General features: G+C 36.3%; 1 protein-coding gene across 5 annotated transcripts in view; it reads right to left on the bottom strand.

Moving 5' to 3' along the window:
- CDH7 (cadherin 7, type 2) overlaps positions 1-17166 on the bottom strand; it is a 122124-nt gene that overhangs the window by 35277 nt on the left and 69681 nt on the right. For all 5 annotated transcript variants that reach the window (XM_005861552.2, XM_005861551.2, XM_005861550.2 and 2 more), the window contains one exon: positions 5481-5734. In XM_005861552.2, coding sequence (XP_005861614.1) covers positions 5481-5734 — 254 coding nt within the window. The remainder of the gene's footprint in view (positions 1-5480; positions 5735-17166) is intronic.

Genomic DNA, 17166 nt, shown 5'->3' with positions numbered 1-17166 from the left:
ACTACAATTAAAGAATGCTTACAGTTGAGTACAACATAAACAAACATTTGCTCCCTAATCTTTCATCCTTATGTATAGCTCCCAAAGTCTCACACCAAAAAGAGTATGGATTTTGTATTCTTCTACTAATAAGACTTTTCAATAAGAATTTTAAATGTGGAAAATACTGCAGGGGACCAATCAAGAGAAATGTAACCTTCAATAAACTCATTTCACCTGGAGTCTTCCTAAAAGCTATCTCAGAAGATGTTTGCTCAGAGTAGAGTTCTCATTCTACAGCAATCCAATAAAGATGAAACAATTTCCCATACAAGTTGGGAATTTCCTACTTAACCAGTTTTGAAAACTAACTCTCGATATTAACTACACTATTTTAACAAAAATTTTTCTTTTTACTTTCACGATACTTGAACATATACTTCCCCCATTTTTAGTGATAATTACATTAAGTTCAGCAGCATTTTGAAATTTATTACAGTTCATATTTTCCTTTTCAAATGAACTACTATTTTTCTGTATTTTCCTGGATCACTAAGTTTCTCAGAATAATCAGATATTCACAAATAATTTAGATCAAAACAATATGTACAAATATATGCATGTATACAAGCTACTTAAACATACACACTGAATTATTCAAAACCCCCCATGTGTTCATACTAGTCACACTACATAATGTAACATCTCATACTATTTTATCACCTTTAACTGAGAACATACTAGCAAAAAAGCCTATAGGTAAATGTTATTTTTCTGGTATCCTTAAACATAAATACAAATATACTTCTGGATTTAAATTGTTAAAAATGCTGAAAATTATCCTCATTAATTTTATCACCACCAACCCCCAACCTTCACATCTATCTGACCTTACTTCTAATAATATTATGCAGCAATTCATTGGCTATTTTGGGCATAGGGACTTTGGGCTTGTTGTTGCCGGCCAGAGACATAAATTCTCTGATTTCAAAGTATAGCACTAGATGCTGAAGATATAACTAAATAAAACATAAACAGACTTTGCATAATGTTTTCTTGGCTGCTCCAAATCCTGCTCTCTCTCACCCCTGCTTATACCACCATTCTTTCACATGGAGTCTCAAGTCCGGAGTGGTGATTCTTTATCTCACAGTGTTACAGCTCTGACATTTTCCACCTCACATTTGTTTAGCTTTTATGGAATCGATTCTTTTTCCCCTCCAAACTGTAAGTTTCTTGAGGTCAGAGGAAATGTTTTATTCATCTTTTTCCTGACAGTTTTTTCCCTAGTGTCATGCACAAAGCAGGTTTTTAACACGCATATGAGGATTCATTGATCCATGTATTCTTCTGTTGCGTCATATCTATTGTTCAGATTTCCATTGATTTTTGTTATTCTGAGTGTAGCAGGGCCACATTTGTGTTCATCTCGCCCACTCACCTGCATATCAGCTACCAATGCTGACCTGGCAACTGAATCGTCCTCTGGACTCTCAGATGCTGATACAGTTTTTAACAGCTTTATGGATGACAAACACAGAAGGGACGTTTCTGCCATTCAGAAAGATGATCGGAATCAGCAGAACACAATCTGTTCTTGGAAGTTCAACAGAAAATCCTGATACATCTTTGGTATTCAGGGCCAAAATGTATAGGAAATGGTAAGTAACTAGTACTTTAAAAGGGGTCAGGGGAGGGAAGCCAGGACACTTCTAGCTACCAGTTATCCAGTTATCCACTTTGCTTTCAAAATGCCTTTTTTTTGGGGGGGGGGGGTAAGTAACCTCAGGTTTCACGTAATTTTCAGCTTTGGCTTCTAGTTTCCATGTGGGAAGAGAGGAAACCAAATTATACATGACATGGTGGGCTAGGTACCCCAGCTAGCTGTTGGCAAGTGATAACAAGCACATGCATTTCACAATGCTGTTCTATTCTGGCCAATCACTGGGCTCTGCGTTTGTTTAATCTTTCCACCTAATTGCTACTATACTTCTAACCACCCAAATGTCCTTCGGTGCTATATGGGCCCCAGTACTTTTTTTAAGGAAAAGGCAGATGCACAGAGAAGACTTATGAATAGTTTTTGACTGGTGCCAAAAGTAGGTAAATTTTTAAGAATTCTGGGCAAGGCAGAAATCATGTGGGAAGAGGCAAGTCAATGCATTTCTTTCTAGAATTCTAATCTCTTGCTCCACCTATCAGAAAATATTCCAAATATAAATAGCAAATGCTAGATTTCAGTATTCTACTACAAAGAATGTGAATAAATTCAAACACTAATTATCCAACTTCCCATTCTGCTTTACAATTCAAATACTATTGGTCTAATTTTAAACAATTGCAATGAAACAAATACTGCTTCTCCATTCCTCTAAGAACTGCAATATTTCTGGGGGGATCAAAGCCCAAAGCTCACAACTGTTAAGACTCTTAAGGTTGGTTCCATCTCAATCTGAGGACACTTTCCCTAGGACCTCAGAAAACTGGCTACCTACTCAGGCATTGGCATTTGCTAAAAGAGGGTTACTTACATTTTGCTAGTTAGTTGAGGGTGCAACTACATGCTTATGCCCATTAACCAACTACCTAATCCTTTCTATGTATTTCTATGTAAATACAAAACAATTTTCAATATAGAATGCCAATATAGTTGCTTGTAAAATATGTCTCCTGTCACTGATATTACTGACTTTGAAATCAAAATGGCATGAAAACACAATAAGGTATAATAATAGCAAAACATAATGATACTACTGACTAATACATAAGTCACGATTCACAGTTTAAAAGCATCAGTTACTGCCCAGCCTGCACAGCTCAGTAGTTAAGCATTGACCTATGAACCAAGAGGTCACAGTTTTATTCCCAATCAGGGGCACATGCCCGGGTTGTGGGCTCGATCCCCTGTTGGGATGTGTAGGAGGCAGTCAATCAATGATTCTCCTCATTGATGATTCTATCTGTCTCACCTCCTTTCCTCTCTGAAATCAATAAAAAAAAGATTTTAAAGAATTTAAAAATGAATAAAAGCATTAGGGACTTAATCCTAAAAAAAAAAAAAACAAACAAACAAACAAAAAAAAAAAAAACTGGGATAAAGCAGGGAGAAAGGTTGCCCTACCTTTCTACTTCCTAGGTCACTCTGCAAATAGCAGTGCTGGGAAGAGGACCGGTCTTTTAGAGGATGCATGGGGGTACATATTACTAGCCAAACTACAAAATGAGACTGGCTTGAAGGATATCATAAATAGACAGGAAGGACAAATCCAGAAGAGACAAATCCAGAAAAATGTCAGCTCAAATAACTTTGCTAAGCTTATACAAATAAATGTCTCAATAATTCCATTATTAAATGTAAGCCAATAAATCAATTTTACAAATGCAAAATAAGTCGTCACATGAAAAATCACATTTAAGTTCACTCTAAACAAAGTCTGTATCTCCCGATTTGTGAGACTCAGGGATTAGAAAATCCTAAGTGGACAGTACTAACCTGAACTTTTAGGTTACCTTCACTAGATTAAAAAAAAATATGACGTAGAAATCCACTTCTCTTTCATTAATTAAGCCCATCGAGATTTTTATGTAACAAATCGTCAGAGTTCAGGCCTTGTCCCTTGTATCTGTCTCTGTGCTTCTGGACTCACTTCATCTCCAACTCAAGTCGCCAGTCACTTGGGCCTACTCTTCCTTCTTCATCCCCAAATTACTATATAACACTATATTTTTTACAAATAAAATATTATACAAGTTGTAATATTTACTCTGAAAGGATTTAACAGGAAGGCACACAAAGACATGAGAAAAAGCTAACAAGATTAAAATACCAATGCAATAAATCAAAATTTCTGTAAATCTTATTCAAGTACGGAATTATAATATTTATTAGTGTGTCTTTCTTTTTCCACATTCCCAACTTCATGCAAACATTCGGTATTTCTCCTCATGAAATGAAATCATTTAAGCAGAAGTCAAACTATCCCGAGGAGCTGATCTATGCCTACAGTTGTGCTGTGGGAAAGTGTGTCACTAGAGATGCGATGCTATAACAAAACCTAAATTCAAGCCTGTGCAAGGTAGGAAGACTAGGCGGATGTAGCTGAGCTTAAGCCAGGGAGCTGCTCTGACGAAGAAGGTTGGGCTCTAATAGGAAAGAGGGGGAGGCTTATTCATCTGGTATATTTGTGATTTACAAATATTCTAAGGAACAAAAGATTATTTCTTAAAATGGTTTATGAGCACTGCATTTAAAATAATATAGCCATCTGAATGGTCTGAATTTCTTATATAGACAGGGAAACAATGATTATGAGTTCAGTTTTGTAATAACAATTATTTTATACCAATTCTTAACTATGCTAAATATTAAAATGTCTGACAAAAGAGAAGGAAAAAGAGCACTAATACAGATAGATAGATAGATAGATAGATAGATGATAGATAGATAGATAGATAGATAGATAGATAGATAGATAGATAGATATGCTTATAGTTTAAGGGAGATACACATTATGAGCTTTTCTTAAGAATCAGTGCCTAAATTACAGATATTTTTCATCACACTTGGTAGTCAATGTCCAGGCTTAGCTCAGAATTTAACTCAAAAGCACTTAGAATTCTCACATATGGGTTAAATCTAAAAGGCTGTGCTTATAAGCTGAACATATCTGAATATAAAACATTCATTGATTTTTATACTTTGCAGACTGTATAATCAAATCCAAACTGTCACACTGAAAAGTCTTACTTATGATCCCAAGTTAAGATGTGTAATATAATATTCACTTAAGACATAATTTATCATATGTGCACACACACAAACACATGCATACACAAAAACATACATGTAGACTTCGGATTGTAAATTATAGGCAAAAAGTGTGAAATAGAATATTGTGACATTTTGAAATGCTTGAAGAGTAAATTGTTAGACCAAAGAGGTTAATTGGTTATAATAATGTTTCTCCTCTCTGTACAGGATGACTGAAAGGACATTTAAAAATAGTCCTTATATATATATTAGGTATTATATTATTGTTTATAAGTGAAAATAATAATAGAAATGAATATATACTATCCAAATAGACCAATATGGAGAAATAATTTAAAAATACCCATCCCTGGTTTCAATTATCTATAAATTAGTATTCTAATATATGCATGTATCCTATAACTAGGACATGCATCACTACACCTTTGAATACAGTTTGCTTTGAAAGAGCTGAGGATAATTGGATGAAGGGGCTCATCAGCTATAGCTTGTGGATAATAACGGATGCCTCAGAATACTGCTACGTGATAATGGCTTTGGAAGATCAGGTGGCACATTTTGAATTAGCAAAATGTTGGATTGTTCTGATTCTGTTTCGCGTCTGCTGTTATGGCTCAATACATAGTCAAAATTGGTTTTTATTTGCTATGAACCAAAAGCATAGACATGTGAACTGTGAATAAAGTGCATTGTTGTGAAATTGTAGAAAAAGACAGCAAGGAGCTGTTACCTCACAGGGCTGTTAGATGAATCTGGGTCATGAGCTGCGACGGTACCAATGATATTCCCAACTTGGGTAGCTTCCGACACTTCCATAGGGTACAAGGGGGAGGAAAACACGGGGGGCTCGTCCACATCTTCCACAATTATCTTCACAGTCGTCGTATCACTGAACGGCCCCAAGCTCAGAAAGCGAGGGTCGGCATCTTTGTTTGCAGCTTCTATCCGTAGTGTGTAACTTGTTTTGGCTTCAAAATCCAGGTCCTGCAAGGAAGTTATTAGAAAAATTAAATTGCCAATTAAGTAGTCAGTAAAGCAGAGCGTTTTCATTTATGAATGTCAATAAGCATGGGAAGGACTCAGCCACAAAAAAATGCACCATCAGCATTCAAAAGTAATAGATAATAATGCCAATCAGAATCCTTACTGCGTCCTGGCTCTCACAGAAAACTCTAAACGCTTCTTTCCGCTCTGCTGCCAAACACTGCATGCACAAATACAGGACTTTAGAGTATTATTTGAAAGACAACAGATAAGATTTTAAAATCTTTTCCAATAGGGACATCAATGTAACCTTCTTCAACCATGTCATTTAACTGCAATATCCCGGGGGGGTGGGGGCGCGGAATGAGGGGGAGCACATTGAAAGGAAAGAGAAATGTAACTTTCAACTGAATTTCTCATTGAAAAGGACATTTTCATTGATTTCAGGGACTTCGTTATAATTTTGACAGTTCAGGTGCTCCAGGTACAGAGACAGCAGCCGAAGAGGCAGGTGAGGTTGGGCAGCCAGACAACACAGGGATTCTTCTCAAGGAAGCACCCAGAGTCCCCCTCTGCCATTTACCGTCAGCATACACACACACACATTCTCTTTATTTATATTAGATGGCTCTCAGTTATATTCCAGGATCTTGATTCTGTAACTTTTCAAGAGGATTACCATGCCAACACAATCCTCAAAAAAAAAAAAATAGTGACCCTAGTCAAACCAGATGGTAGCTGAAAAACATGTAAGGGGAATTAAATGTATTAGTGCGGTGGCACCAGGTGTGAAGAAAAAGGATTCTACTCTCAATATGGTGACTTTTTACAACAATAACAGGCTGCTCTTTCTTCAAGGGATATAGAGGCTCGTGGTTTCTCATGATTTTTAATCTCAATTTCTGCACTGAAAACTATCCCAAAATATTCTTTACATTTAATGATGTAAAACAAAGATTTCAAAAAGTAAAGAAATTGAAAGAAATACTATCAAATATAAAGCAAAATTTACTTGTCAGTATTTAACAACAACAACAAAAGCACTAAAAAAAAATGGGCTAAAATGTAATGTTGAGATGTAAGCCTAATTCAGCCTGTCTGAGTATGCCTGTGTGCACACATATAGGTGCACAGGTATTACACCTCACCCCACAAGGATGTGGCGCTGATTAAAATAAACAATGCAGTTATATAAATACAACAAAGGGTATATATATATATATCTGTATATACATGCACACGCACTATGTGTATATAAATATGCAATGTGTGTATAAATATGCAATGTCTATGACATATGCCAGGTATATATAAAATATAAATTTATACATTGTGTGTGTTTGAACATAAACAATGCTTAAAGAGATTCCATGGCTCATCTCTGATTAATACACAAGAGAAATATGTAAATTGATACTCAAAATAAGTTTATGATACCTAGACCAGTAAGCACTTGCTGAAATATTTATCTTCTTAATGTCTCATCCAGTAGAATGTAAGCTCCAGACGTTTTTGCTCATTACTAGCATTCTCAGTGCCTATAATGAATATGGTACATAGAAGGGGCTCAATAAATTCTTCTTTAATTAGAAAAAAACTGGAACACTGGCATCCAGGCCATGAGAGCCTTAAAACTGAACTATACCTTTGTCCCAGAGAATCCTGATGGCTGAATGGGAGGTGGGGGAAGAAACAGGTATATTGTTTTTCTTGACCACAGATAACTTCATAGAATTACTGTGAGAAAATTCTCAATTCTTATCTGAGGTTTCATAGAAAAATAGTAGCACCCTAAACCAACGGTCGCCAACCTTTCGGACCTCATGGACCACCAGTGGTCCACAGACCACCGGTTGGCAACCGCTGCCCTAAACAACACCTTATTAACGAATCCCATGACATGTTTACAAGGCTACTTTTTTGTCTATTATCTGAAAGTACTTTTAGCCTAATGGTTCTCAACCAAAGGTGAGAATCAAGACCACTCAGGGGAACGTTCTAACATATTCCCTCCCCTTCCAAGATTTGATTTAGCAGATTCAGGATAAGACACAAGCAGATGTATTTAAAAGGCACCGGGTAATTTGATGCAAATCCTACTGCAGAAAACCTGACCTTGGCATTCAAGTTTTCTTGGGTCTACACAAGGAATCTAATATTTAATTTGGGTACTACTAAGAATAAAACAAAGCATTCTTATTTACCTACTAGTAAATACCTTAGAAACTCTCAGCATAACACAAATAGCTTGGCTATTAGCCTACTGCATTTGTTCTTATACTACCTATAAAACTGACAAATTATATGAGAGAGATCTTACTTTCACACATTTTTGTCTACGTATAACAGCTTGTGTTTTTCAAAAATCCTGTTGACCATCTCCTTTTAAAATAACTGAAAACCACCACAACTTTTAAGATAGTCATGCAGGCTTACCAAAAGAGATGTCAAGTATTTCTGTATTCCAGTTGAAGTTTGACTGACTTATGACAGAATAATTTCAAGTTTACTGCACAAATGAATGCAATTATTTTAAAGCAACTTGAGTTTTTAAAAATGTGTCTAAAAGGCAACAACATGAGGTACAGACATCTGGATGCCACTAAATCATCAAGAAACACAGCATCCTACATGGGGATTGGCTGCCTAAAAGCTATTATGAAAATAGAGCAATAAAAGAATTCATATGAAGGGCTATGAATCAAAATTACAGACAAAGGAATTGCTGCACAAAATGATCTTCAGAGCAAATCAGAATCAGCCAGACAGCTAGTTTTTCAAAGAGGGGTGTGGTGTGATGGATAGGATTGTTAAACTAATTGAAGAAAAATCTTATGCAATAAAACATTAACTCCTGTTTCTCTTTCTTATTGATTTTTATATAAGCAATGCACTTCATAACTTTGAAGATTTAATGAGCAGGGTTATACTTGGGGAAATTTGTTAAAATGACAATTGAGGAAAGACAAAGGAAGAGGAAAGCGAAGGAAACAGGTAATGTCTAAACAGGTCCTATTCAATATTTGAATCTACATATCATTGGAAACTATATGTAATTGGAAATTTAACTTAAACACTTCCATGCTGTTGTCCACAACCGTAATCAAAATGTAGGAGTAATAAGAACTTAGAATCAGATGTGAGTCACGTAGACCCAGATAGGTAATCCCCACAAAGCATCCTCAGATGCTAAAAGCTGCTCTGTCACTTGTCAAGTGCCATCTATGCTGGAGACAGTGGAAGAGAGAAGAGCTTGTTTGGCACAGTCTTCCCCAAAATACAAAACTGGGTTCTTTAAATTAATTGCCATCGTCTGTGTGGCCTGCAGAGCCTAATTGTTTACTATTTGTTTCTTAAAGGTGGTCAATCCTGCCTTAGTTATAATGTTTAGTTGTTTAAATCCTAAAGTCCTTCTTTCTCATGTAACTTTTTCTTCCATTTCTTAATGAAATCTTTATGAGTGTTCTGGCAACCCCCTCACCTAATAATAAAACTTGATAGTAAGAGCTGAGTACCAACGAGGGGTTTCACACACATCTTTTTTTTTTAAATAAATTCAAACATCTAATAAAATTGTGCTTTTTTAATTTATTTTTATCATTTTTTATTGATTAAAATAAATTCAAACATCTAATAAAATTGTGCTTTTTTATTTATTTTTATCATTTTTTATTGATTAAGTGTGTGGTTATCCTGCCACTGCCCCCCCAGTCCTGCCCTCACCCTCACCCTCACCCTCTGTTGTCTGAATCCATTGATTATGCGTATATGCATGCATACAAGTCTCTTGGTTGATCTCTCCCCTTTACCCCCACCCTCCCCTACCTTCCCTCGGAGGTTTGAGCATTTACGTGCATTTAAAAATATCATTAATGCAAAAACTAAATAGCAAAGCGTTGCAGTGAAAGTCCAAAGCTGCATGTGTACTGGGGTAAACAGACTATGGGAATTCAAGGCCATGCCCATCCACCACACATCCCCTTCCTCTAAAACAAGTTCTTTAGTCTCTACGAACAATTGGGGCCTCACATTGTATAGCATTATCACTTTTAGGTACCTGCCTACCTCACCATCCTCATAGTGTTGCAGTAAATTACTGATAAATTTAAAGCATCTGTAACAGTGACTTACACAGAGTAATCACTGTTCAAATATTTGCTGTGTTACTATTGTACCACTGTTAGTGCCATTACTTCCTGCTGTTATGAGCAAATCAAAAGGAAAGACTATGTCTTTTTCTTCTATCTTCTCCAGGACAACAGGGTCTATGTCTTTGGCAAAGTCAGTTTATAACATATATCTCTTGAATTAAAAAAGATAACTGTGACAAATAGTTATCAATAGCTCCTACTGCCATTTAAATCTTTTTCAATAGTACAACCTCAGCCCTCGCTGGTTTGGCTCACTGGATAGAGCATCGGCCTTCGGACTGAAGGGTCCCGGGTTCAATTCCGGTCAAGGGCACATACCCGGGTTGCAGGCTCGATCCCCAGGTATGGGGTGTGCAGGAGGCAGCTGATCAATGATTCTCTCTCATCATTGATGTTTCTATCTCTCTCTCCCTCTCCCTTCCTCTCTGAAATCAATAAAAATATATTTTAAAAAAATAGTACAACCTCAGTTGAATATCATTTGAATTCGCTTAACAAAATCATTGCACTGCATTTTTTCCCATCCATAGAGTTTGGCTTTGGGCTATAGACAAACATGCTGACATTAATCTCAATGACTTGCTTTTAGATCTTGCACTTTGGGTCAATGCTGTTGTTGATGTTTCTAGAATTTATGAAGTTAAATTCTAAAAATTCTTCACTCTGTTCTTATGTGTGTGATGCATGTGTGTATGTGTATATGCACATGTGCATGCATGTGTGTATGTACAAATGCATGTGAGTATGTCTAATTATTTAGTGTCTTTAATGTTGATTTTGTACAAAAGAACTAAGCCTGTTTGTTATCTGTAAAAACATCTTTTTCTCTCAAGATTCCACCTGTCTTTTGGATCAAAGCATATGCTGTTGCTTTGAATATACTCCCAGCTGATCAAATCAATGACCAAATGATATTGTGGGAGAGAGGTCAGATCTAGACATGGGAATTTCTATGAACTCCAGGTCCTTGATGCTTCCAATCATTTCTTTACTGGTTATATCCTATCTCCACTATCTAACAAATATTCCAGGATCCATCAATTCCCTCCATAATTGATAATATATTCAATTCTTCTTATTTATCTGAATGTGAATTGTTATTTATTTGCTTTGTTGATCAGTTATTTTTAAACTCTGTAAAAATGCCTTAATCATGGAAGAATTACACAATTAGCCTTCTCTAAATCTCTCTGCCCTAACTTAAATTTTTCAGTTTCACAAAGTAATGTCTAATGCATTCTTTCCCCATTTTATATACTTGTCTTATGGAAGTTTTCAATTGTTTCTTTACTTCCTTTAATTTATCTTTATTGTTGAAAGTATTACTGATGTCCCCTATTCTCCCCCATTGACCTCCTCCACTCCACTCCCACCCCTCCTCTTCACTGCTGTCTTATTTTTAATTGTCATGCATATACTTATAACTTCCAAACCCAAGTTTGTAATCTAGACCTCTCCTTTGAGCTACAAACATTTATTCCTGACCTCCTAGACATATTTACCTGGTATCACAGGTACCTCATATGTAACATTCCAAACTACATTCATCATTTCCACACTCCCATTATGAAGGAACGACACAATTATTCATCTAGTTACCCATACTGGAACATTAACTTTGTCCTGAAATTATCTCTCCTACTTTCCTTATACAATCACTAAATTATCTTTTATCTTTCTTAAATGCATCTTTCTAGGAATCCTACCTATTGAAACTAATTTATGTAACAACACACCATGAAAAAATAAGCAACAAAAATTCTATATTATCTGTGACTTGTACTAAGCAAAAAAAAATAATAAAATAAAATTCATGATCAATTCCCTAGAAAATGCCTTTGACATAACACACATTCTGAGAACATTGCTCTAATAAACTGTCGAAATAAAAAAATTTAAAAACCTGAAATATTCCTAAGCAAGCAGGTTAGTCTCTTTAATGAAGTCAATTATATATTGACATTTACATTACTATCAACTTTTTCAAAGAGTGATTTCTTACTTTAAAATTGTTTTTAAATTTTATGATTGAACTAGAGGCCCAGTGTATGAATTTGTGCATGGGTGGGACCCTTGGCCTGGCAGGTGATCAGGCTGACGTGGGGGAGGGGAGGGCAGCCACCTGGGGGTGGGACTGCAGGAGGTTGGCCCCAGCAGCAAGCTAACCAATGGCTGATTCCGTGAGGAATTGGGCTCCCTCCTCCCTCCTGTCTGGGTCCTGGGTGCAAGTGAACCGGATTTGGGGATGCCAGGGTCCCAGAAGCAAGGTCTAGGTTAGTGCATGTCATAGCTACCAGCCGGTCATCCAGTCGTTCAGTCTTAATGGTCACTTGGGCTTTTATATATGTAGATTTAGACAGAAGTGGGGAGAGAAGAAGGAGATGGGGGGCGGGGAGAAAGAGAAATAAACATCAATTTGTTGCTCCACCCAACAATGCATTCATTGGTTGATTCTTGTATGTACCTTGACTGGGGATCAAACCTGCAATCTTGGTGTGTCAAAATGACGCTCATAGCAACTGAGCTACCTGGCCAGGGCTTTACGACCCTATATTTATATCTAATCTTTACTATCCAAACACTAGTAAGTTTTAAACATCAATACATAGATGACAGCATATATACATGCACATATGTGCATAATTATTAAAATGATGTTAGGATCTACTTATATATCACACAGAAACAATAAGTTTAATATATTGGAAAATATAATCTGAAATTCAGAAGTTCACCAAATGAGAGTTACTCTATTAATCATATCACATCCAACCTTTAAAACTAAAATAAACCAAAACTTATGCCTTTTCCATCAAATAGAAGTATCTTTGCTCCATTTTGAGAAATGTGCATCCACAGCAGCAGGATTAATAAATGAAACATGTTAATGAGAAGAAGAAAAATCTATTGGAAATGTTGTTGGCTTGATTTCCCTCTACTGCACATCAGCAGCATTTTATGAAATACTGAAACACATGCTTGACTCTGGGAATTAGTCCCTCACTACTGCAAGTCATAGAGGAAGGACACATTTCAGTAACAAGATAGTTAACCCCAGAGCTCAGAAATCTGTGTGGCTGAGTTGAAAGTTTACAGCACCTTGCATATTCTATCTAACTCTTCCTCCCCGACAGTGAATGGAGGCTAGCTGTATTATCAATACCTCCCCAACAATGCTCTATTATTTGATGGTTCTGACTTCATTTAACCTTTGTTAGGGTATGGATATAAAGAAATTATGAAGATAGTACAGCACAGTTGGTCTAAAGAAGCTTAAAAACATGTGAGCCACCATAAAAGCCATCCACGGATCCAGATGCATGTGTACTTACGCTTTAAGAAAATGCATTTTGAAAATGCTCTTTTTTTACTGCACTGTAACTCTATGGTAGGGGTCCTCAAACTTTTTAAACAGGGGGCCAGTTCACTGTCCCTCAGACCGTTGGAGGGCCGGACTATAGTTTAAAAAAAACTATGAACAAATTCCTATGCACACTGCACATATCTTATTTTGAAGTAAAAAAACAAAACGGGAACAAATACAATATTTGTATTTGCATGTGGCCCGCGGGCCGTAGTTTGAGGACCCCTGCTCTATGGGAATGCAGTTTATAGAAGCAAAATTCCATATTCCATATTCCATATTTAACCCCAATTGAGGTCTTAGATTGAAAACGGAGGTGCCATAGAGGAAGAAATGCCATTATCTGAAAGGAAAAATAAAAGACCACAAAGCTCCTAAAGTCAAAACTGTGGTATGGAAATGTAAAAAGAATTCCAGGTGGAAAGACAGTTTTCATGCACATGGGATAATATTTATGTTTACACTTGGTGAATTTTGAAGCCTTATGTTGCTGGTTATAATCCAATCATTCATAAATGGCCATAAAAAAGTTTGTACATTGTTTTAACTTTCTAAAACTGTAGTTTTGTCATCACTTTAAACTATATAATCAAGTTTATTCTTAATGTATAGAAAAAGTAATTAAATTACAGAAAAATAGAACATCTATACCAATTTTCAGCCTGTAAATCCTGCATATTTAGTCATATGAATAAAAACTATCTGCATAAGAGTATTGGAACAATAACATAACCGAAGGTAATATTTTACAATTCTGTACTTCTTTTTCTTTTTCTATCATATCTTTCTAAAAGACTGCTTTTATATTCTTCTCTCCCTGCTCCTAAGTTCACCCTATGTCAAGAATGGCATATGTGTGTGTATGTGTTTCAAAATATAATAGTTTTCTCAAAGTGGAATAAAGCTCATTTTAACCATGACGGTACATTGTTTATGAAAAAGCAATGGGCTCAGGTTTTATTATACTGCAGAGAAAGAATAAGTTTGGATGATTATCAAGGAAGGTTCACAGATATAAAATACCCCAATTCCAATAGAAATGGCTTTATCTACATGGGCAGTGGAACTCCAGGGCTTTTAAAGGGTGGATTTCAGAAATGTAGACAAGGGGGATGGCTACTCCATCCACAACTCCTAGTGGGTTGACACCCTATGGTGGACCGAAGGGCAGAAACATAACTCTTCTCATGAGCTATCATGAAGCTATTGATCTTTAATAAATACTTTTAGAATTCCTGTTATGTAGCCCCACTAGTGATCATTTTACTCTTTCCTTTCAATTTGCTCTATGACTCTCCTTTATTTCCTTGGCGTAAGGTAGATTCTTTTCAAACTAGTTAAGATGATAAAAATAAAATGGTGTTGTGTTTTGAACAGACATTTTTTTAAGCACGGATTTTTAAGAATTGAGAGGCTAGAAGCAGGTCGTGAGCTCAGAGCTAGTAAAATAATAGTTTTGGAGTGAAGCAGTGATAACCAACCTTAGGATAATGCTGAAGAAAACAGAAAAAAACACAGCCAATAGCTATATGGATCAAGAAAAGGCAAGACAAGCATCTAGAAATGACTCCAATACTTTACATGTAATTATAACGAAAAAAGGTGTGCTATTGGACTAAAACCAGAAAAATGACATGTTCAATAAATATTGATATTATAATATAGTCCTTTGAAAGGAATTGAAATGCTTGAAATGAATTAGAATTATCACAGACAGTTTCAATAATAAAGGATTAAGAGAAATTAGAAAATACAATTTTCTATTCTGTTGTGTATTTTATTATAGCGTACCTAAAATGCCTTTTAATATTAACTTATAATCCATTCCTATTTGCAATTTATTATACAGTTAGTTCCTATTCACTAACTGTAACCTTGGGAAGGAGAAATAAAGGTGGGAAGGAGCCTCTCCACGTACATCACCTTGTCTGATGCCAATATCCCTTCCCCATTTTACTAGTTCTCACAGTTCTAACTCTGAACTTCACAAGTCGTCGCACATGGTGAATCTGCACAGGTGGCACCTCTTTGGAAAATCTCCCTTTCCCCGTCTACATGGGGAACACTGTTATCCATCCACTGTTCAACTCCTTCCTCAGGCCATGTTCAAATTGAGACTAGGTGGGACTGACCAGTTGACTGGCAGATGGGATGTGAGCTCTCCTGGACACTCTTACACAGCCTTGGTTATTTACCCACATCCTCGTGGCCACAGCTAAGTCTATGCAAAAGCCACAGTGTCTGTGGAATTGAGACAACTTCATTGCATTTGTATTAGACCAAGTGTCCATCATTGAAGGGAAACACACACACAAAATGCACTCTTCCTTGAACAGGAAAAATAGTTCGTACAGACAATTTTACTTCCCCAGTTTACCTATTTGGTTTAAAGAAAGAACAACAGGAACACTTTTCCAGATTTAAAAGTGAGTGAGCCCTAACCAGTTTGGCACAGTGGATAGAGCGTCGGCCTGCAGACTGAGGGGTCCCGGGTTCGATTCCGGCCAAGGGCATGTACCTTGGTTGCAGGCACATCCCCAGTAGGAGGTGTGCAAGAGGCAGCTGATCGATGTTTCTCTCCCATCGATGTTTCTAACTCTCTATCCCTCTCCCTTCCTCTCTGTAAAAAAATCAATAAAATATATTTTTTTTTAAAAAAGTGAGTGAAAGAGGGCACGGGGGCAGAGCATAGGAGACTCTCACAGGAGGTGGAGTGTTCAAAGAGCTAGAAAATTCATCTTGCTTCTAGGAATGAAAAGAGGCTTAGTGCCTACTCTGGCTCTTCAAATGGAACTGGGGAACAGTGGGATATATACTTGGCAAATACCAGTTTAAATAATTCAAGGGATCCAACAGTTTTTGGATGCTTACGTGATAAATTAAAGCAGTGGTTCTCAACCTTGGCTGCACATTAGAATCACCTGGGAATCTTTTTAAAATCCTGATTTCTGGGCCTCATCCTCCGGAAATTCTGTTTCTTTGTTATGGGGTGTGGCCACAACATTAGTAACAAAGAAACAGAATTTCCGGAGGATGAGGCCCAGAAGTCAGGATTTTAAAAAGATTCCCAGGTGATTCTAATGTGCAGCCAAGGTTGAGAACCACTGAATTAAAGTATAAGCCCTATTTAAGGTTTGTAAAGAGAACAAGCATCAGATTAATAAAAGACCTTATGACAGTATGAAGTCTACTAGCTACATATAAAATATTAATTACATTTTGAACAAATTGATAAAATAATTCCTGAAAATGAGATTGGATTAATAGTTTCTCACCTAAAAACTAGATGCATCTATAATGCCATGTCACAAAAATAGTTAAACATTCTTGAATACAAGTAAATTGAGTTTGAATCTTTGAAATCTTTGAGCAGCAGTGTACCTTGCTGCATTCCTTTTATTTTAGACAACAAAACAAAATATTTTACCAACAGTTGGCCAATCCTATTTATTTTAACTTTTTACATAGACTTTCACCAGCTGAGCTACAACAGCAGCTGTCCACTGGAAATAACTACAGAAATGTTTTGCCCATTGGCCCAAAATCAAACATATGTTTTCCTATAACAACTGAAATATAACTTTCTTTTTTGATATGTGTTAATTATCTAGAAGAGTTAATTACAGAGCTTTACACCTGGACTGTCAGACTGACATAAAATCCCAGCCTCTTCAGAGTGGGGATTTTCTTTTATATTTCAATTTTTAGTGTTTCCAATATTTGAGATAAGTAATAATTCCTTTTGACACTTTTTTAAAATTTAACATTTATTAAAGATCATGTCTAAACAGAGCTGAGGGATTAAGCAGCTCATTTTCCCCATATCTAATCAGTGTCAGGAGCTACTTAAAAAACACCCACAGACAGCCTTCAGTTTGGATGATAATGATTTGCTTTGCACTCAGATGGAAGGCATT

This window comes from Myotis brandtii, unplaced genomic scaffold (genome assembly GCF_000412655.1).
Source record: "Myotis brandtii unplaced genomic scaffold, ASM41265v1 scaffold154, whole genome shotgun sequence".
Lineage (NCBI taxonomy): Eukaryota > Metazoa > Chordata > Mammalia > Chiroptera > Vespertilionidae > Myotis > Myotis brandtii.
The sequence above is the reverse complement of the archived record's forward strand: the minus strand, read 5'-3'. Positions and strand labels throughout refer to the sequence as shown.